Source organism: Caretta caretta, chromosome 1 (genome assembly GCF_965140235.1).
Source record: "Caretta caretta isolate rCarCar2 chromosome 1, rCarCar1.hap1, whole genome shotgun sequence".
Taxonomy (NCBI): Eukaryota; Metazoa; Chordata; order Testudines; family Cheloniidae; genus Caretta; species Caretta caretta.
This window is the reverse complement of record NC_134206.1, coordinates 279,259,634-279,281,330: the sequence shown is the minus strand read 5'-3', so window position 1 is coordinate 279,281,330 and position 21,697 is coordinate 279,259,634. Positions and strand designations below refer to the sequence as shown.

At 38.3% G+C, this 21,697-nt stretch overlaps 1 protein-coding gene across 3 annotated transcripts in view; it reads left to right on the top strand.

The window, feature by feature from the left end:
• METTL25 (methyltransferase like 25) overlaps positions 1-21,697 on the top strand; it is a 100,614-nt gene that overhangs the window by 64,426 nt on the left and 14,491 nt on the right. For all 3 annotated transcript variants that reach the window (XM_048835677.2, XM_048835676.2, XM_048835678.2), the window contains 4 exons: positions 8,091-8,185; positions 10,240-10,269; positions 13,544-13,617; positions 18,180-18,273. In XM_048835677.2, the coding sequence (XP_048691634.1) occupies positions 8,091-8,185; positions 10,240-10,269; positions 13,544-13,617; positions 18,180-18,273 (293 nt within the window). The remainder of the gene's footprint in view (positions 1-8,090; positions 8,186-10,239; positions 10,270-13,543; positions 13,618-18,179; positions 18,274-21,697) is intronic.

The window sequence follows — 21,697 nt, the reverse complement described above, 5'->3', positions numbered from 1 at the left end:
GACAGGGCACGCAGGGCCAGCAGCACCTGATATACCATGCCAGGAGCGCGGCACTTCAGAGGGTGCCACAGCCGGCCCTGGTGGGTACCACTAAGGCAAAAGTCTCCAACGGCCTCACATGTGGGCACACGCACAGCTAGAATGGAAGGGACATGAGCAGCACATCTTGAAGAACAACATTTACAAAAAGGTGGGGTAACCATTTTTTCCATGAACTTAAAGAATCTGGTCCAAGAGTTTTTATGTTTCCAGCTTCTACACTGTGTCCTAGACTGAAGAAGAAGAGTAAGTTAGGAATTTAGACTCAATAAATACATTGGGAAGTACAAATGGAGAATTTGGGGTAGAAGGAATTGGTGAAAACTGAGACACTGGAATGAAATGGACAGGAGCTCTGGAGCTTGAATATCAAAAGAAAAAAATTTGCATGAGATGTGGGTTTTGTAATGTAGGTATAACATCAAAATAGTTTTTTAAAATGCCACTTTTCAGGAATAACAATGCACACAACATACGTTAAACAATATTCCATAAAAGTAGCGTTGCATGTTGGTTGATATTTGTTGCATTGTATATTTATAAAGTTACAGCAGCCATTCAGTTTCACCAAATGCTGTTTCTTAAGTAATGATAGGGGAAAGATGCTCATAAGCATACAGAACACACTAGATGATGTCACCATGTTGGTCCATGTGAACTAGATAGTACCAAGAGGAATCAACAACACTAACTCTATTATAGCAAGACCAGTATAAAAACAAGTAGCAAAAATGGAGAAAGATAAATCCAATTTAGAATCAGATTTCTATTGTATTACTTTCAATGGCAATCTTGGTAAGAAAGCCAAGTTTAAAGTGTCAGTGTCACTTTCAAAGCTATTAAAATGCTTCCAGACTATACAATCTCTGGGTTTAGTAATATTATAGTTATGTCAGTGCTAAATTAGAATGAGCTTTCTTTCTCTTCAAGTTATACTCATGCTGAAACACTTTAAGAGACTGCTATTTCACAACACTTCAGTAACAAATTGCCTCAGCCAAGGTAAAGGTTAAAAATGATATAAATGACAGTTGTTTTCCTTTGGAGAGTATAATTTCTGAAACAAAATGCAATCCTGAGTAGAGTTGGCAGTTCGGTCTGTACATTAAAAGGTTATTTCTGCCTTCTGTTTGCCACATACTATATACAAACTGATGGACTCAGTCACTAGAAAATAAATCACAGTTCACCTCCATCTATTTTTAGTTATGTATGTATTGGAATAGCTTAATGCCTTAACAATAGGATGAGAAGAGAAAGGGCATCAGCAATTTGAATGAAACCAGTATCCTCTATGTTTATAGTACGTTGCATAGTGTAATAACTGATTTGTGTTGACTATCTGTCATAGATCTGAAGAAAAAGAATAGTGTTCCAAACCAGAATTTATAAATCATCTACATGTTACTGAAAACAGTAAAACAAGAAATTGGATTTGTACTCTTTAAAATAAACCGTTGGTGATTTGGATAGTCATTGCCTTGCCACCCAGTATGAATTGTGTTTGCTATAGTGAGTAATGTTTAGTGTTAAATAAATTAGAATGAGTCTGTAAGAAAAGTTTTGTAAAAAAAATTGACTGCATTAGGGACTATTTGCTTAGTAATTAACCATTCTGTTTCAGAAGTTGCAGAGGAAAACTTGTGAATATGTTTCTATGCATAACACTTGAGAATCACTGGGAACTAAAAAGAAAGAAAACATTTTAATAAATGCAAACGAGTCTTCAAAAACACTGGATCAGGCAATAAACAAGATACACTGTGGAACTTTCTCTGCTAAAGGAGTAAAATATAGTGGCCTTGATCCTTCACTGCTTTGCACCTTTTGGAGTCATTTATGCATGTGCAACGTTAATTTAAAATGTTACCAGACTATAAGTGTAGTATTTTACACTCACTCTGCATAGTATAAAATTCTATACCAGGTATAGCATAGAACACAGAAGAGTGAGGCCCACTGTTTTCCTATACGTTGATCCAAACAATACACTGAACTGGGTAAAATTGACAACATTGGTACCCATCCTCTTTAAACATTTTTCTGTGGCCTATTCCACATATATGAATGGAATAACAAATACAAGAAAAGGTTACTCAGGACTTCCCAAACTAAAAAAATCCTTTGCTCTTACATATACTGCCAAATATTTTTTTTTCTATAAGCACCAAAAGAAGCAGGGTATGTTTAGTGTTCCACACCCTGGCCACGTGATTATAAGTTGCACTATTTTCTATCCACACATATTTGTTTTAGTTAGTTATACAACTCTTGTTTAGCCATGAAATGCTGACCAAACAAATCAGCATGGGGGACCTATGCAGTGGAATGGAGTGGTTGACAAGGTGGAGTGTGAAGCTCTTTTCCCTCATTACAACATGCTGAAAGAATTAAAATTTATTATGAGGGTGGGGGTAGTTGACAAAAATCCAAAAAAAAAAAAAAAATTCTGGATAATATGTCTTGCTTAATCGAATCATCAGTGACATTTTCTATAAATCCAGCATCCACTTGCATCTTCCCTTTTCCCCATTGGGAACAGTTAAGTAAAGGAAAAGAATTCCATCAACTACAAATGAAGCTGACATAGAATATAAAATGGACATTCCAAAATGTAGGCAGAGTAGTTGGAGTTAAAAACTCTCTGCAAAACCTTACAGAATAGTAGTTGAAAACAGATTGTTAGCCTCTAAAAGACCATAAAACTGAAATTACAAAATCAAGATCAGATAACAGTAAACACACAACCTTCATGAAAAAATTAATGCATTATGAAATAATCCAGATGCAATAATATTAAAGTACGTAACTAGTAGTTGGTTTCCCAGAAGAGATGGAAACACATAATTCAACGTACTTCAAAAAAAATTAATTCTTACAAAACTCTTAAAGACTTTTTTCCGTGTTCAGTTGATAATAGTTTTTCTCCTTGTGTGTGGTAACTAGCTAGCCTATAGAAATAAACAGAATGGAGAAATAATTAAATCAAATAATTGCTTTTAAAATAGTACTCCATAAACACACCAATGTTACCTCCATTTTGTCTGGGTTTAGAAGTAGGACTTATGCTCTTTGGCTATAAGAAGGGGTTGTTTTCATCACGGTACATCAGAATGCTTTACCTGGTCTGGCATTGTGCATTTTTGCATAATCAATGCCTTGATTTGTGTTGTTGGACCATTGATCTGGATGTTAGCTCATTTACATCTGATATGTGTCTTCTGCATATTGCACTGTCTGTAACACATGGAGAATAGGGACATGCATCTTGGAACCAGTCGAACATCCCTTAATATTTGCTTAGGTCATGATTTACCAAATTGTTCTGTTCAGTATTAGGCACATATGTAGGGACCATTAAAATCAGTGGGATTTAAAGCATGTGTTCAGATACCTTACAGAATTGGGAACCTTGTGCTCATGTTGTGAGAAGGCATTGCTTCAGTTCTGTTATACCTCATATGAGCCTTTCCTCTGTATATTGAGTGGTATTAGAAGTACACAGTGGCCTATGAAGAGCCGATAAACCTGAATATAACAGAATTGAGCCTGACTGTGAGACATTAGCTCTTTTGACAGCAGCTCCTTTTGGTATGCTCTTTCTTGCTATTCCTTCTGCTACACGTGTGCTGTGGGATCTTTGTAAGTTATTAGCCTACATGTCAGGATATATCTGTTTCATTAACAGTGAATAGGTCTACACTCCACTTCAGCTTTTATTCAGTGCTTCATCCCATTACCTAGAATTACTCACTTTGTGTGAAGTTGTATAGAGAGAGGAGTTCTGCGTGATCCACATTCCTTTAATGAATTGTAAGATGTCTTGTTAGTTGCTTCATATACAATAGACTGGCTCTTTCACAATTATATGCTGTACAATGATTTGCTATACAATCTTTCATAATGTATCCACAAAGTATTCCTGAACATTTTCAGGGTTTATATATCAATATTTATTGAACTCCCAATTCAGGATTCTGTTAAAGAAGTTTCTGAGATCCAAACTTGTTTTTTCTTAGAGACCAGACATACTGATTCAAACTATAATTATCCTCATTGTAAAGGACATTTCACTGCAAAATATTTAAAAGAAACCCAATATGTCTTTTTAAAATAACTGTAAACATGACTTTTAAATATGAATCAACTCAGTCTCCCTTCTACCTCCTACAGTTTTAAGGGTAAAAATAATGCTGGTTAGAAATCTCACCTGTGAGCAATCAGGTAATTAGACATTGTGTAATGTTACTAGTGCCTACAAATAATGGCAGGCACAAAAATGGTGTCCAGGTTTTAAAAATGTGGCTCATAAAAATAGCTGCTTAATACAGGCTTATCTATCTGCTGAATTGTTGTTTTAAACACCCACAGTATGCGTGGGAGTATACAAGACATGGGTTAAGATACTTAAAACCTGCCCCAAGTAGCTTACATTCTAAATATACTGCCAAAATAAATCATATTGGGAGAGCTAGAAGAAAGTACAGTGTTAGAGCATTATTTTTCCTCACTGCTTGTTTCCGTATCATGAGTGGATGACAGCACTTTTACTAATTATTTTGTTCAGGGAAAATAGAAATGGTTTAGATTAATTTATCAGTGGTGCAGTAGATAAATGTTAGCCTAGCTCAGATTGTAGCATTTTTAACTTGTATGGGTGATGGGTGACTCTGGAGTGGGATAATGAGAAGACACTCTCAGAGTAGAGGAGAAAATAAAACTTCCATGATTAAAACCTGCAATTTCTTTTCAGAGCTTGCTAATTTTTGTTTAAAATATTTATAATGCATGCATTTATAGAGAGTCTTATTACTGCATACCAAACAATAAAACCGTAACAGTTTTCTTTGCATAAATGTATTTCACAGAATCTTATTAACTATCACTTTAGCATAAATAATCTGCCAAATTTTTCTCTGACGTAGCCAATAGTTACAGCAGTGATTACACTGACCTGAATTATTTTATATACAATATTGTCTTGAAACTGTTTTTGTGAATACTTTCTGGGATTCTAAAGACATAGTCTCATATATGAACCTTCATTTTGTCATGGTAAATTCAGTCAGTCCAGTAACCAAGCAAACCTTTCCACAAGGTACTGAACTTCAGGATAATTCCCAATTTTACCCACATAAACAGCATGCAGTTCCATTCTATTCTGGAGCCTAACTTAATATCTACCTAAGACACCCGTGTTCATAGATTTTCATGGTATGGTAGTTATTCTTCCTATTTTTATGACATAATCCATCAGACAGTTTCAAAGCACGATATGTACATTAATGGATTAAGTCTCAGAGCACTTTTGTGTGATAGGTTAATAATATTACTATCTCTGTATTATAGATTCATACATTCCAAGGCCAGAAGGGACTATTGTGATAATCTAGTCTGACCTCCTATATAACTCAGGTCATAGCACTTCCCCAAAATAATTCTTTGAGCAGATCTTTCAGAAAAACATCCAAACAGTTTAAAAATTGTCAGTGATGAAGAATCTACCACAACTCTTGGTAAATTGTTCCAATGGTTAATTTCTCTCACTGTTAAAAAATGTACGCCTTATTTCCAGTCTGAATTTTAATTTATAGCTATTGGATCGTGTTCTACCATTCTCAGCTAGACTGAAGAGCCCCTTATTAAATATTTGTTCCCCATAAAGGTATTTACAGACTGTAATCAGTCACCCCATACCTTCTCTTTTGTTATGCTAAATAGACTGAGCTCCTTGAATCTACAATATGACAGGTTTTCTAATCCTTATATCATTCTCATGACTCTTCTCTGAACCGTTTCCAATTTATCCACATCCTTCTTGACTTGTGGACGCCAGACCTGGACACTCTTTCAGCAGCAGTTGCACATGCCAAATACAGACATAAAATAACCTCTCTACTCCTACTCGAGATTCCCCTGTTTATGCAGCCAAGGATTGCATTAGCCCTTTCAGCCACAACATCACACTGGAAGCTCATGTTCAGCTGATTATCCACCACAGTCCTCAAATCTTGTTAAGTTTCTTTGGTTGAATGGCTTAACCCAAGCCACTCAGTCAGTTCTGTGACACAGCTGGGAGTGGAGCCTTGATCTCCTGATTCAGAGTTAGGTGCTTTATTCACTATACCATGCTTCTGTAAAGCTAATTAGGATATTGGGTATAGTGACTAATTTTAAAATTAATACAGTCATAAAAGCACATCCTAATTTTACCTCCATATAAAATCACACATTTACAGTCCCCTTCACTTAAAGTAATTCACAAAAAGCAGAATTTGAGTGAGGATCGATGTGATACATTCTGCACTCAGTAGTGACAAAAATACAGGGAAATATATGTCACAACAGATTACACCTTTGCTGTTATCCTGAGATTAGGACCACTGTGAACAGGACTGCAAATAAAGATTATGACTAGAGATCAGATAAATTATCTTAAACATAAACCTACTATTCTCTCCTCCTTTATTGTACATAGGACTCCATTGGATATATCTACACTGGAATTACGAGGTGTGATTCCCAGCCCAAGTAAACAGACTAGTGCCAGCTCTGCTTGAGCTAGCATGCTAAAAATAGCTGTGTGAATAGCTTGCATCCGATGAAGTGAGCTGTAGCTCACGAAAGCTCATGCTCAAATAAATTGGTTAGTCTCTAAGGTGCCACAAGTACTCCTTTTCTTTGTGTGAATATTGCAGCATCACTGGGGGCTCAGGCTAACCACGAGTCCAAGCCCACCTGCCATCTTAGCCTGAGCTGCCCCCAGCGCCACAGTGTCTACACTGCTATTTTTAGCATGCTAGTTCCAGCAGAGCTGGCACAAGTCTGTCTTCCTCTGCTGGGAATCACAATTCCTAGATGCAGTGTAGACATACCTTGTAGGCCAAAGACTTCTGTTGGTCTTTTTTCCCGAAACATCATCTTAATATTTTAGGGAGCTTCTCTTTTTCTTCTCCTGGTTGCCCTTCGCTAGCCACATTCTCTAATTCTTAGAGCTTCCACTGTTAGTCCATTGGTCTGGAGTCTTTTTATCCTTTCTCAATTTTGGTCTCCTTTTTCTGTCTGCTAGGTCTTTGAAAAGAGTTCTGCATGCAGGTTTGTATCCCATTCTTTGAATGCATGTAACTTTTTATAAATCTGAAGACTATTGTATTTCCACTGGCCTCTTTTTAACCTCTTCTTCTTGATTAATCTTAAAATATTTTAGAGCCATCTTTCTAAATGGAAATGCCAAGATCCTATCCAACTTGTTTTCATTTTTAAGTATTAAAATCACATTCAGAATGATTTAAACAGTCAGCTGACATCAAAGTGTTTTTTAAAGAAAACCTAGCAGAATTTTTCGTACACACAGGTAGTATTCATAATGTTGCCAGTTTAGCTGTCCCAGTGTTGCATTAGGATTAAGCATTAATTTAGGAGCATTGTTGTCACTTGAAACGTTAAAGAGACTGAACCAAACTCAGTCGCAGTCTGTGATGTAAATGCTCTGGTGTTTTGAAGAAGCAGCAAAAGCCTTTGCAGCTGGTCCTTTCTGGAAAACAAACATAATGGCTAACAACAAAACAGGCCGTCAGCACTTAGTAAACAAGCACACATTCGGTAATGACTTGCCAAAATACCATTTAAAAATTGTTTACTGTAAAAGAAAACAGCAGTAAGTGATACATACGTCCTGTTACATTGATGGGCTGCCAGCTCAGCATCTTGGGATGATTGTCAATGTGTTGAAAGAAAGAAAGAAAGAAAGAAAGAAAGAAAGAAAGAAAGAAAGAAAGAAAGACTTTGCAGAGAATTCACTTGGTTCGGTCTTGGAGGAATAGTTTTGGAAAATGTGAAGATTTCAAAAATGGAGCCTAAAGCAAAAACATCTGTTGTTGAGAAAATATCTTTTTTCATAACACTAATATGCTTTCTATTATTGGATAGGAATAACAGTTACACAGCGCTGCTCCTATGCTCCAACTACTGTTTGTCTTTCTCAATAGATGATTTACTTTAAGAGAAGAAGAATTTAATAAAGTAACACACTATTTTTCTCTCATCTGCAGATTGCTCTCCGGGATTGTGGGGGTTTCCCATGTGCCGGTATTTAAAGGAAGAGGGCTGGTGCTGTGGTCGCAATGCCAGAATGTCAGCGTGCTTAGTATGGTTCTTTTTTCTTTTTCTTTTTTTTTTCCCTACTGGAAGTTTTATCCAGATGTTATAGAATTCATTATTTTTGGCTTGTAATCCTAGAGCTATGACTTAAATCCCAGACTCTACAGGATAACATCATTAATGTTGTATGCATGATAAATTATAGGTTAAAAAAAATTGTATTAACCTTCCAACTTTGCACATTTTATATTTGCGAAGGGCAGGAAACAATGAAGATAGACAAAAAATATTTTTAAAATGACCAAAAAGGCCACAATCTTGTTGAACTGAATTTAAGCAAAGTAATCTCTCAGGGCAATAGGTCATGGCAGTGATTTAAAAGGGATAGTATTTCTTCTACCATCACTGACTTCCCCAAAAAGGTTCATTGTTCATAACACTTAATGTCCTAACTGTACAAGACCGTAAACAGGCCTTTCTAGCCCCAAAACCAGAGTAGGCCTACACACTTATACAAGCCTTTACACCAGGAAATCATCTAACATTGCACCAAGAGACAGAGTGCTCCTGTATACTCATTTTACATCAGCACAGGATGATGGATTGATGCTTAATCTGAGGATAAAGGCATGACCCTAAATCTTCAACTACTGTGGCATTAGGAAACCGCCACCTCTAATTTCTGTTGATTTTTAATCCCTTTTCCCAGGATGCACCACAACAGATGCTGTTAGCCTCAATTTCAGCTGCTAACTCACACAGATACCTGCCAAAAACCAACTCAGGCCCATATGTCAAGGTTAAAGAGATCAGAGCTAACATTAGAGATCTTAAGACTGAAACATGTCAGGACAATTATACAGGATGGTTTCACCCCTAAATGTGACATCCTCAACAAACTGCATGAAACATCTCAAGTGGTTAAGGATATGGACCAAAATGTAAATTCTAGAACCTTCGTACGTTACCCTAAAACCCTTCAGTAAGCCCTCCCAAAATGTTTTTGCCATCTTCCGTTGTCCCAGTAATATATCCATTATACCCTAGATCAAATGGCAGATTAGCCCATTCCTTTCCTTATAGAATTTCCATTTCCCACTCTTTCTTAGGGCTTATCTACATTGAAAACACTACAGTGACACAGCTGCGCCATTTTAGTGCGTCAGGGTAGACAGTACCTATACCAATGGGAGGGATTCTACCATTGGTGTAGGTAATCAACCTCTCCGACAGGCAGTAGCTAGGCTGACCTAGAATTGTCTACATAGGGACTTAGGTTGCCTTTACTCCGCTCAGGGGATGTGGATTTTTCACACCCCTGACTGACATAGTTAAACGTACCTAATTTTCTAGTGTAGATTAAGCCTTATTTAGTGAGAGGGGAAGTAAGCTCAGGCTGCCTTTTGACAAGGATAGAATGTTCTATTTCAGAGGCAAACAACCAGCTGGAGATGCCTTTGGCCACACAGAGCAACTGTAGAAAAATCTTCCACCCATTTCATATTTTTTCTTAATTCTTTGTCACCTTAGATCATAAAAATCAAATACTCTCACACCATCAGGATTCATGGGCTGAAAAATCTATTTTAAAGGATCTACATGACATTTTAAACTGCAGTCTCTCTAAAGTTTTTATTTTGTTTAACTTTAAGTACTGCGAGTTGAAAATGAACATTTGTGTAGTCGCTAAAGACTTAAAAAGATATTTTAATGTATTGTGCATTAAATTAAAAGATTATTTAAACTATACGTTATAATATCTAAAGTGAGCTGTTATTATGCTTATACTTGTATAGGAATATAGCCGAGAAAAAATAAATTTGTTTTTTCCTTAGTGCTCTCAAAAATTGAAGAAGCTATATATAGCTATCTATATCTATGCATTCCTTTATCATTGCTTGTCCTATAAATAAACCCTAAGTAACAGAAGTGAACTGGTTAACAACCTCTAATGGTTTTAACACTCGTAAGTGTACACGCTCATGTTATATCACATAATTAATCTTGTAAAATGTCATTTCCACCAGGCTTTATACAATGTGATTATAAAATGCCCTGATAAAGAATAAACATAGCTGTTTAATTTCTTCACTTTTAAAGGCTTTGGAACGAGTTGCGGTCAGCCAAGTGGTAAGTAATGTTGTTTATTTTAACCCTTCTAATGACAAAACTGTTTTCTCTTTTTGAATACTTTTAATACATGACCTTCTCCTGAACTTGTGACTTACTGGGTTCTAAAACACTACAATTAACAGAATATAAATCAAAGTCAGATTGATATCATGTTTCAGCACACAGAATTGCATTTTTATTGCCTTGTCTGCACATAGTGATGCTAACGTATCTTATTTTCTTCAGACAATTAAGAGTAAGCTAATATATATTTTAGAGAAAGTACAATTTTAATATAGTTGAAAATACCTTATTTTAATAGTAAGCTACTTTATGCTTAATCATGCTGGTTAATATTCTTCACTAAATCCAAAAGTGCTTCTTTCAAAACTTAAAGTATAAAATTACCTTTCCAAACTTTGGATGCTTTCTTACACGAACTGCTCCAACAGAGGCTCCTAGCCCAGTGAAGCTCATCTTTAGAGGATTCACTGACCCCTTTATTCTGAAGAACCACAATGTTTTTAGGTCTAGCAACATGGTCACTAGGAGTAAGGAGTTAGTTCAGGCTCTTCCCAACTCATTAAATTTTGGTAATTTCTGCAGAGATTTCCAACACTTGTGGTGTTTTTGAGGCAAAAACTTGTCCACAAGGAAATAATATGAAACTGTAAAAATATTGTTCATAAAATACTATGGGAAACCATGGAAAAGGTTATTTTTCAAATTTTTATTAAAAATTTATTTTAATAAAGGAGGAAGAGCAGAACTTTAGGTACATCTAACTTTTAAAACAAGTTAAACAGCAGTAAACTAATTTTTTTTATTGAAACAAAAATTACAGTGTAAGATAGTCCTGTGTATTTTAAGAATGTTTTATTATCTATATAGCAAGTAAATTATAAAAGCTCCTAATACTATGTAAAAGGCCTTGAACACACAACTTTTAATTAAGTTAACAAACAGTTACTGACATACTTGGCTCTCTGGGATCATATTCCATGGTTAAAATTCAGTTAGTAACTAGAGAAATTTAACAGTGTTTTGCTCCACCAGAAGCCTAACCTGGTACTTGGTTGTGTTCCTGAATCTGGTACAGCACACTGCAGACAAAACTCCTAAACCATGTAGGCCATTCCTCTTATCCTCCCAGCTGTCACTGCTGGGTCCATATTTTCTCAGAAAGCAGATACAAACTCAGCACAGGAGCATGATTGGTGTGGACCATACCTGCTAGCCTGAGAGCTCCTGTCATAAATATTAAGAGAAGGGTAACTACCTTTCCGTATACAGTGCTATAAAATCCCTCCTGGCCAGAGGCAACATCCTGTTACCTGTAAAGGGTTAAGAAGCTCAGCTAACCTGGCTGTCACCTGACCCAAAGGACAAGATACTTTCAAATCTTGGGAGGAGGCTTTTGTTTGTGCTCTTTGTTTACGTGGTTGTTCTCTCTTGGGTCTGAGAGAGGCCAGACAGAAATCCGTCTTCTCCAACCCATCCTAACCCAAGTCTCCAATACTGCAACCAGTATAGGTAAGCCAGGCAAGGCAGATTAGTTTATCTTTTGTTTTATGTGAATTTTCCCTGTGTTAAGAGGGAGGTTTATTCCTGTTTTCTGTAACTTTAAGGTTTTGCCCAGAGGGGGATCCTCTGTGTTTTGAATCTGAATACCCTGTAAAGTATTTTCTATCCTGATTTTACAGAGATGATTTTTACCTTTCTTTTTTTTTTTTAATAAAATCCTTCTTTTAAGAACCTGACTGATTTTTCCATTGTTCCAAAATCCAGGGGTTTGGGTCTTTGATGATTTTGTAACAATTGGTTAGGATATTATTCTCAAGCCTCCCCAGGAACGGGGATGTGTAGGGCTTGGGGAGATCTTTTGGGGGGAAGATGTCTCCACATGGTCTCTTTCCCTGTTCTTTGTTTAAAACGCTTGGTAGTGGCAGCATACTGTTCAAGGACAAGGCAAAGTTTGTACCTTGGGGAAGTTCTTAACCTAAGCTGGTAAGAATAAGGTTAGGGGGTCTTTCATGCGGGTCCCCACATCTGTACCCTAGAGTTCAGAGTGGGGAAGGAACCCTGACACCTCCAAAAGCCTGAGATCAAATTAACATAATATTTTATGCTAAATTGCATACTCATAAGCTGTTAGAAAATTGAAATGTGAAGACCAGGATGAGTATGAATATTTAGTAGTTTTTTTCACTGAAAAGTATTTGTAACTGTATTTTTATATGGCTATAATTTATGGACAGATATTGGGTAACATAAAACCAGAAGCTATATAATATTTTTCACTATAGTATAAGTAATTTACAATCATGTAACCACAAATACAAAAGGCAAACCCCAGATGTCTTCCTAATCTTGCAGGGTAGTGACCAGTAACTTTTTCACTTAGTACTACTGTTGTAGGAGACAGGAAAGTATTGTGATTGAGAATGTCTGTATGATTTATTGCAGCGGCTTGCTTCTGGCGGGAATATCGCACTTGTCTCTCGTTTTTTAAATCCCTGTCTAAATTCTGTTCTCTGAGAACTTTAAATCATTATTGTGTAATTTATCATTTTTTTGTGTATGCACACTAACTGTACAAGTATTTAATAGACTAGATTTACAGGCCAACTTATCCCCATTGTAAGCCCATTGACTTCAGTGGGTTTACACAGGAGATGCATTTGGCACTACATTTTTAACGGACAAACATTAACTTTTCTTAAGTAAACACATTTTTCATACCTAAAGGTATGAAGTTTTAAATGTACTGCACTGTTTTTATAAGTGCAGAACTTTCTGCATGGATATCAGTGTTTCAGGGAACCATGATAAAGTAGCTATAAATAAGAAAATGTTTTGACACAGGTAGTATGTTTTCCTTTTGCCTCTTTTTTTATTCATTGGACCAGGCTCTGCTCTGAAGTTTGATGGTGCAATTTTGGAATAACTCCAGTAACTGCAATAGAGTTCCCTGGGCTTACAAATGAAGATCAGAATTTGGCCCATCTTCCTTTCTTTTTCTCTAATCCCTATCCCTCCACCCACTTCCTATCAAACTCTGCAGTTTCCTGTGTTTATTTTTTCTCACAATTATGGTTATGATGTCCTCTGACCCATTTTAACTTTCAAACAGGAAAATTAGTAAGTTGTCCTCTCAACCAGGTTAATAAGACTGGTTTGAGAGAATACAAACCAGTAATTAGGTAAGGCAGCCAACACCATTCTGGTTACTCTGGTCTTGATTTTGATGCCAACTTTACATTCCTGATGTTCTTTGCTTTCTTTTTTCCAGCTGCCTACAGAATCATTGTTTTATCGAGCTGTTCTACAGGTTATTATAGAGGAATGTTACGGTGTCATCAAAAGGTATGAGATTCTGAGACCAAGGCCTAATTCTTCCTCCCTTATTCTGCAAGTTGTAACTACTAGCATGAGAGTTGCAGAATGAGGCCCTAAATTCTGTCTGTATCTGTTTATATTACGAATGCAGTCAGTAAATAATACTGGGCTCTTTCATTTGCTCTGAATCCATATGCAGAGGATACCATCCACAAAGAGCTCTTGCCCTTCCAGCATTGCAGAGGTATTTGCCCTATCCTTGGCACTGGACATGTAGGCAACTGTTGCAAATTCAATAAAAAGCCTAGTGAGGAGAGAGTCTGGTGGCTCCCACGATGGGAGAGGGCATAAAGGACAGGGTGGATCAGGTCCTGCAAGATTTCTGGCCCCCCATGGGACTTCCAGGATGGGCTGGAGGTCTTGCTGGATTTGACATGAGATCTGGAGCCAGAAAAATAGCCCTGTGCTCAGGGCCACTTCCTGTTTTCCAATCTGTCCAGGGGTCGACTCACCCTCTCTCCCTTATGTAGGTTGCTGCTTTGGGGCTGGGAAGGAGTTTTTCCCCATACCACCAGACTGACTGAGGCTGGTTGGGTTTTCACCTTCCTCACAGTGAAATCTAGGGGTTGAGTTTTTTGTACAATCGGAGGGCTGGGATTCTCCCACACAGAGGGCACATGTGAGAGTCATTTAAGTTGTCACAACTTTTGACAGGTGCCCAGTGGAGGAACTAGCTGATTTAGGCTCCATATTCAAGAAAGAATGGTAAAATAATGAGCATCCCAATGACATCTCCTTACGAGATGGGAGCAACATGTCTAATCCCTTGGGGAGAAATGCAAACCAGGGGCTAGAATGTTACCCTGGGGGGACCACCCTGCCAATGCCCTTTATAGCAGTCCTAGCAGCAGGATGGGGGTTAATATCTCCTCTTGCCTCAGCCCCCAAAAGTGGGAGAGATGCTCGTGGGCGGATGGAGGTCCCCAGAGAACTTCCTAGTGTGATGATTGACTCCCCCTGTGGTGAGAGCACCCTCAAGAACTAGCAAAGGAACAATGCACGGGACTCCATCTCAATGGTAACCTTGAAGATAATTTGACTAGTAAAGTTGAGGCCTGGTTAAACCCTCACCATGTGTTCTTGCCTTCTTCCATGTGGTGAGCACAGCAATACAGCTTTGAGCTATACAGACTGCATCTGAGAGTGCTTCTTTATCATAGGTCTCATAGTCAGCTACTGACTTGAAGGCCTGTCAGTGCACATTGAGTTGAGCAGCGGGGAGCCCAAGAGCCAGTGTGGACACCCAGGGCAATTGGCAAATTGTCTTTGGCATTTGGGGTGGGAGCATAGCTTTTTCCATCGATGGGCAACCTCCCAACAGAAGAATTTCTTCCTTTGCTTGACATTATGTATAATAAAACTACAAAGAAGATTTAGCAGAACATGAGAACTAGGTTGTAAAAACTGAAAGTATGGGCTAGACCAGTGTATGTTATCTATTAAAGTAAAGGTAACATGGGGGACGTAATAAAGATTGCACTTTTGAAATTAAAAGAGTTTTAGGCCCAGTTTTTAAGCTCGCTAATGTGAAATGTCTCCAGTTTTGATGAAGTAGCTGGAATTTTCTTTGTCTCGGTGAAGCCTTGTGGGACCAGTTCAGCAGTTTTTAAGATGTCAGGTTCCTTATCCAATAACACTTAAAAAGCAGTTTAAGACAATTAAAAGAATGAATTATGATGCCTTGAGTCATTAAGAGCCTATTCTGACTTTTTAGAGCTCCATGTATTCAGTATATATCTTTCTTGTTACAACTATGCTGCTTCTGATTTGTGGGACAGATATACTAAATGCTTATTTTTATCAAAGAATCTTTTAAATGCATAGCCATTAAGTAGTCTTTAGACTGCATTTGCCCAGAGGTTTTATTGCATTGGAATAAAAAAATACAGTCACAGGAATTTCCTATTTCCCTAAAAATAAAATAAAATAAAATTAAATTAAATTAAAATAAAATTGAATGTTAATTGACACAAAGAACTTGGAGCCTGACCCCAAACCCAATGATATCAATGGAAGTCTTTCTGTCAACTTCAATAGGCTTTGAATCAAGCTCACAGTTGAAAAGAATAGGCTTTCTATGAGTTTCCAGTAAAATAGTTTTTAAGAAGATATACCTGTCAAGCTGTCCTACAGTGATTCAAGAGCATGAGTACCAACTTCAGGACAGGTTTCAGAGTAGCAGCCGCGTTAGTCTGTATTCGCAAAAAGAAAAGGAGTACTTGTGGCACCTTAGAGACTAACAAATTTATTGGAGCATAAGCTTTCGTGAGCTACAGCTCACTTCATTGGATGCATTCAGGACAGACTGTTAAGAGGCAGGGCACAAACCCCAAATTGGCTTTAAGTTCTATACTTAGATTTCACTAACCAAGCATCAAGTGCAAACTCCTCAGGTACTATAATAGTCTAACCATGGAGCCACAGACAGTCCCCTTGGGTATGCCAATCTGCCTTGTCACCTAAGCAAGCTTGCTTTTGTGATAGATGGTCTCTTACACTAAAAATCACAACAATGTTCAGGTTGCTCTCAGTCCCAAAGGACCAGTCACTTACCTCAAGTCAGTTGCGCCTTAGATATCACACCAAAGACAATGCTTGTAGCCAACTCTATAATAAACTATCTAAAGATTTGTTAATTAGGAAAAGGAAATAAGAGAGTTATTTACAAGGTTAAAGCAGGTAAACATACATACACAAAGGAGTTACAGTCTTAAGTTTCAAAAGGTAATAGAAGTGTTTTTATAAGCTCTATTTGTCCCTTGAAGTAACCCAGGCTAAACACTGGGGACCTCTTGCTTATGCCTAGAAAACCTTGCTCTTGAGAGTACAAGCAGCACAGAGATACAGTTTCTCCTTATCAGAGATTTTTATTCACCTTTCTCCTCTAAACTGCCAGCTCAGCTGATGGGAGGAATTTATTTGCACTTCTCCTCTTCGTGGGAGGGATTGGGAGACAGGGAGAGCAATCAACAAAGTATTTTGTCCTCTGATGTTCCACAGTAGTTCATCTGGTGTCAAGCGGCCTTCTGTGTTGGGCAGGACCTAATGCTTTCTTTTGGAAGCCAGCGTTTCACACTAAAAGCACGTCTTCACTGGCAACATTAAAGCACTGCTGCGGCAGCACTTTAATGTAGTTTGTGTAGTCACGGCACAGCGCTGGGAGAGCTAAAAAAACCACCTCCACGAGGGGCGCAGCTATCAGCCCTGGGATGCGGCTGCCAGCGCTGGTGCACTGTCTACACTGGCACATTACAGCAATGAACTTTGCAGCGCTCAAGGGGGTGTTTTTTCACACCCCTGAAAGAGAAAGTTGCAGCACTGTAAAGTGCCAGTGTAGGCAAGCCCTTATTCAGGTCCCTTTCCTGTCTGGTGATTTACAGTTCCAGAAACATACCACGCAAAGACTCAAAGACTATCTTAAAATATGGGATACAGATGTTATAAGGGAGATTAATGCATACAACAACTTACAAGCATTCAATAAAGTCTAAATACTAAGCACACTTTTATAATGCTCATACTTATTTTAACAGTAGTAAAAACACAGGTGAACCAGACTAATTCTAGCTATGTGTTTGGCAGTATCAAAGTGAGGCATGGGGACCTTGGCAGAAATTGGCACCTGGTTTGCCAGTGTTATAATATCTAATTAATATTTTATGGAAAATCTGTTTGTTCATAAATAATACATTGAAGAGAATATTTGTGAGTAGCTAATGTCTTTGGGATTATGATTCTTACAGTACAAGACTACCAAGGTCAGTGAGACCTGGAGCTGTGTGTTATGTAGGTGATGGCTTTGAACGTTAATTCAGACTGAGTTCTGACAAAACATATTCATACATTTTTTTCCTAAGGTATTTCAAACGGAGATTACATGTAATTTGCTAATGTGAGTGCATCTTCTGTTTGCCTTCTGGTACTTTTTGTGCATTGCTTTACCACTTTGCCTGAACCAATTCAAATATTGGTCAAGTTTCTGAAGAGACACCCCAAATTGTAAATCTGGAAAATTCTAACATTGCCTAATTTAAATGAGAATCACATACTACACGTACATCTAGGAGAGAAATCTGCAAGGCATAAATAAGATCAGAATCACACTTAACTTACTATGTGATCCTGGATCAGCAGATGACATTGAAGAAGTTCTGCTTTCATAAACATTGAACTCTTGCTAATATTGTCAAGTGAGGCATTGAAAATGGACACTGTGTAATGGATCCAATAAAATAAAAACAATGATAGGAGAGGAATGGAAATAAAAAATATCACCTTCACCTCATTCATAATTTCAGGTATTCATGAGTAATAATATTTTTGGTCTAAAAACTTCTTTGGGTATTAGTTAGCTTGCTTTGATGTATTTTTAGATAAAAGAAAAAGTAAAATTGAAATAAATTATTATTCTAACTTCTTAGAATATCTATTGTATATGTTTTTAATGGAGCTGAGATTTATGAAACAATAATATGGAACTTTTGTGTTCTGAGAAAATTAAAAGAATAACCTCAATACTACATTTGCAGTGATCGGCATGTTGGTAAAATTTTCTCCAAGTCTTCCTCTTTTGTGGATTATGTCAGAAAGTCTCTGAAGAAGCTTGAACTAGATGAGTCAAAGGTAAGCAGCTGATTTCATATTGCATACAATTCACATACCAATGTAAATTCTAAGAAGTGGCCAGAATTTTGATGGAGCTATTTGTATATATTATGTGAGCAGCTATTATTACTAGAATATACATCAATGCATCTTCAGCTCTTTGTGAATTAAACAATATTTATCCAAGACAAATTATTTCAGTTTGTATATTCAGTTTGGGGATTAACTGCCACTTTTGTTTTCTTTAAAATACGTTCATTTTCATTTTAAAACTTATGACTTGTGAGATACCTTTTTATTTTTATTTTTGTATGATTACTAGTAGTCTAAATAATGTTTTTGAAACCCCCCAGAAAATACACTCTAAAGCCTAAGTGTTTATAATTAATGAACATCTCTATTTATCCAGATACATTTACAATATGCTTTTCCTTCTCCTTTGTCCTCCAAGACATACGTGGTGGAGATGGGTACTCCACCACATAACTCTTGCATCCTCTTTGTGGCCTAAAATCATAAAATGAGTACTAGACTGTAGATACAGCATCAAAGCCAGGAACAAGGCTTAGCTGAGACCTTTACTCATATGAGCTGATAACGCTTCCTGGTTCATTCAATTTTCCTTCCAATTTTACCATGTTCTGATAGCATGAAAAGACTCAGTACAGGGTTTGGCAGAGCTAGGGTTAAAGCTCCTAGATGCCTTTGTAATCCAGGGAAAATAGGTGGACTAATCTGATTCTGTGAAGGAGGTGGATTGTAGAAAGAATAGTAAATATGGCAGGCGACCACCTTGGCTTAACAGTGAAATCCTTGCTGCTTTTATGGAAAGTGAAACAGTGAAATCCTTGCTTTTACCTTGCTCTTAAATACAAAAAAGAAGCTTACAAGAAGTGGAAGATTGGACAAATGACCAGGTATGAGTATAAAAATATTGCTCGGGCTTGCAGGAGTGAAATCAGAAAGGCCAAATAACACCTGGAGTTGCAGCTAGCAAGAGATGTTAAGAGTAACAAGAAGGGTTTCTTCAGGTATGTTAGCAACAAGAAGAAAGTCAAGGAAAGTGTGGGCCCCTTACTGAATGAGGGAGGCAACCTCGTAACAGAGGATGTGCAAAAAGCTAATGTACTCAATGCTTTTTTTGCCTCTGTCTTCACGAACAAGGTCGGCTCCCAGACTACTGCACTGGGCAGCACAGCATGGGGAGGAGGTGACCAGCCCTCTGTGGAGAAAGAAGTGGTTCGGGACTATTTAGAAAGGCTGGACGAGCACAAGTCCATGGGGCCGGATGCGTTGCATCCGAGAGTGCTAAAGGAGTTGGCGGATGTGACTGCAGAGCCATTGGCCATTATCTTTGAAAACTCATGGTGATCGGGGGAGGTCCCAGATGACTGGAAAAAGGCTAATGTAGTGCCCGTCTTTAAAAAGGGGAAGAAGGAGGATCCTGGGAACTACAGGCCAGTCAGCCTCACCTCAGTCCCTGGAAAAATCATGGAACAGGTCCTCAAGGAATCAATTCTGAAGCACTTAGAGGAGAGGAAAGTGATCAGGAACAGTCAGCATGGATTCACCAAGGGCAAGGCATGCCTGACTAATCTAATTGCCTTCTATGACGAGGTAACTGGCTCTGTGGATGAAGGGAAAGCAGTGGACGTGTTATTCCTTGACTTTAGCAAAGCTTTTGACATGGTCTCCACAGTATTCTTGCCAGCAAGTTAAAGAAGTATGGGCTGGATGAACGGACTATAAGGTGGATAGAAAGCTGGCTAGATTGTCGGGCTCAACGGGTAGTGATCAATGGCTCCATGTCTAGTTGGCAGCCGGTATCAAGTGGAGTGCCCCAGGGGTCGGTCCTGGGGCCGGTTTTGTTCAATATCTTCATAAATGATCTGGAGGATGGTGTGGATTGCACCCTCAGCAAGTTTGCAGATGATACTAAACTGGGAGGAGTGGTAGATACACTGGAGGGTAGGGATAGGATACAGAGGGACCTAGACAAATTGGAGGATTGGGCCAAAAGAAATCTGTTGAGGTTCAACAAGGACAAGTGCAGAGTCCTGCACTTAGGACAGAAGAATCCAATGCACCGCTACAGACTAGGGACCGATTGGCTCGGCAGCAGTTCTGCAGAAAAGGACCTACGGGTTACAGTGGACAAGAAGTTGGATATGAGTCAACAGTGTGCCCTTGTTGCCAAGAAGGCCAATGGCATTTTGGGATGTATAAGTAGGGGCATTGCCAGCAGATCGAGGGACGTGATTGTTCCCCTCTATTCGACATTGGTGAGGCCTCATCTGGAGTACTGTGTCCAGTTTTGGGCCCCACACTACAAGAAGGATGTGGAAAAATTGGAAAGAGTCCTGCGGAGGGCAACAAAAATCATTGGGGGACTGGAACACATGACTTATGAGGAGAGGCTGAGGGAACTGGGGATGTTTAGTCTTCAGAAGAGAAGAATGAGGGGGGATTTGATAGCTGCTTTCAACTACCTGAAAGGGGGTTCCAAAGAAGATGGCTCTAGACTGTTCTCAGTGGGAGCAGATGACAGAAGAAGGAGTAATGGTCTCAAGTTGCAGTGGGGGAGGTTTAGGTTGGATATTAGGAAAAACTTTTTCACTAAGAGGGTGGTGAAACACTGGAATGCGTTACCTAGGAAGGTGGTGGAATCTCCTTCCCTAGAAGTTTTTAAGGTCAGGCTTGACAAAACCCTGGCTGGGATGATTTAGTTGGGGATCGGTCCTGCTTTGAGCAGGGGGTTGGACTAGATGAACTCCTGTGGTCCCCTCCACCCCTGATATTCTATGATTCTATGATATAGAACAGCAGGTAAGAACATAAGAATGGCCATACTGGTTAAGACCAATGGTCTATCAAGACCAGTGTCCTAGCTTCTGACAGTGACCAGTGCCAGATGGGTAATAAGTTGAATGGCAGTGTCAGTAGGAAAACCAGAGTAATTCCCTTGCTTTCCCTTTAGCCGTGTTGACTTAGGTCTTAGATGACTTGTTATAAATCAAGCCTTTCCTTTCCGCTTTCTATGTAGATACTCAGTGTGGCCTCCATGACCATAGTGACTGAATGCCTCCTTATATAAAACCCATTTTACACACGCTGTCATCTAACATAAATAAACACACCTCCCACATGCTTGAGTTTCAGATCAAGGATGTGGATTCTTTTGCCTGTGCTGAAACTATGCTGGTCAGCCTTCCATAACTTTCTTATTTCATCTGCAGGTATGATAAGCATGCCTCCTGTGTCTTCATTATAGTTCCAAATGAACCATTATTCTGCACAAATATGGAGATATTTCACCTTTATTATTTAAAGTTATGAAGATCAGAAAAGCTGAATAGTGCGGCAGAGATAACAGAATAAGTGGTTTTTGCTTAATAAATTAACCCCTCATCATTTTCAGCTTCCCGTACTCTTATTTTCCTAT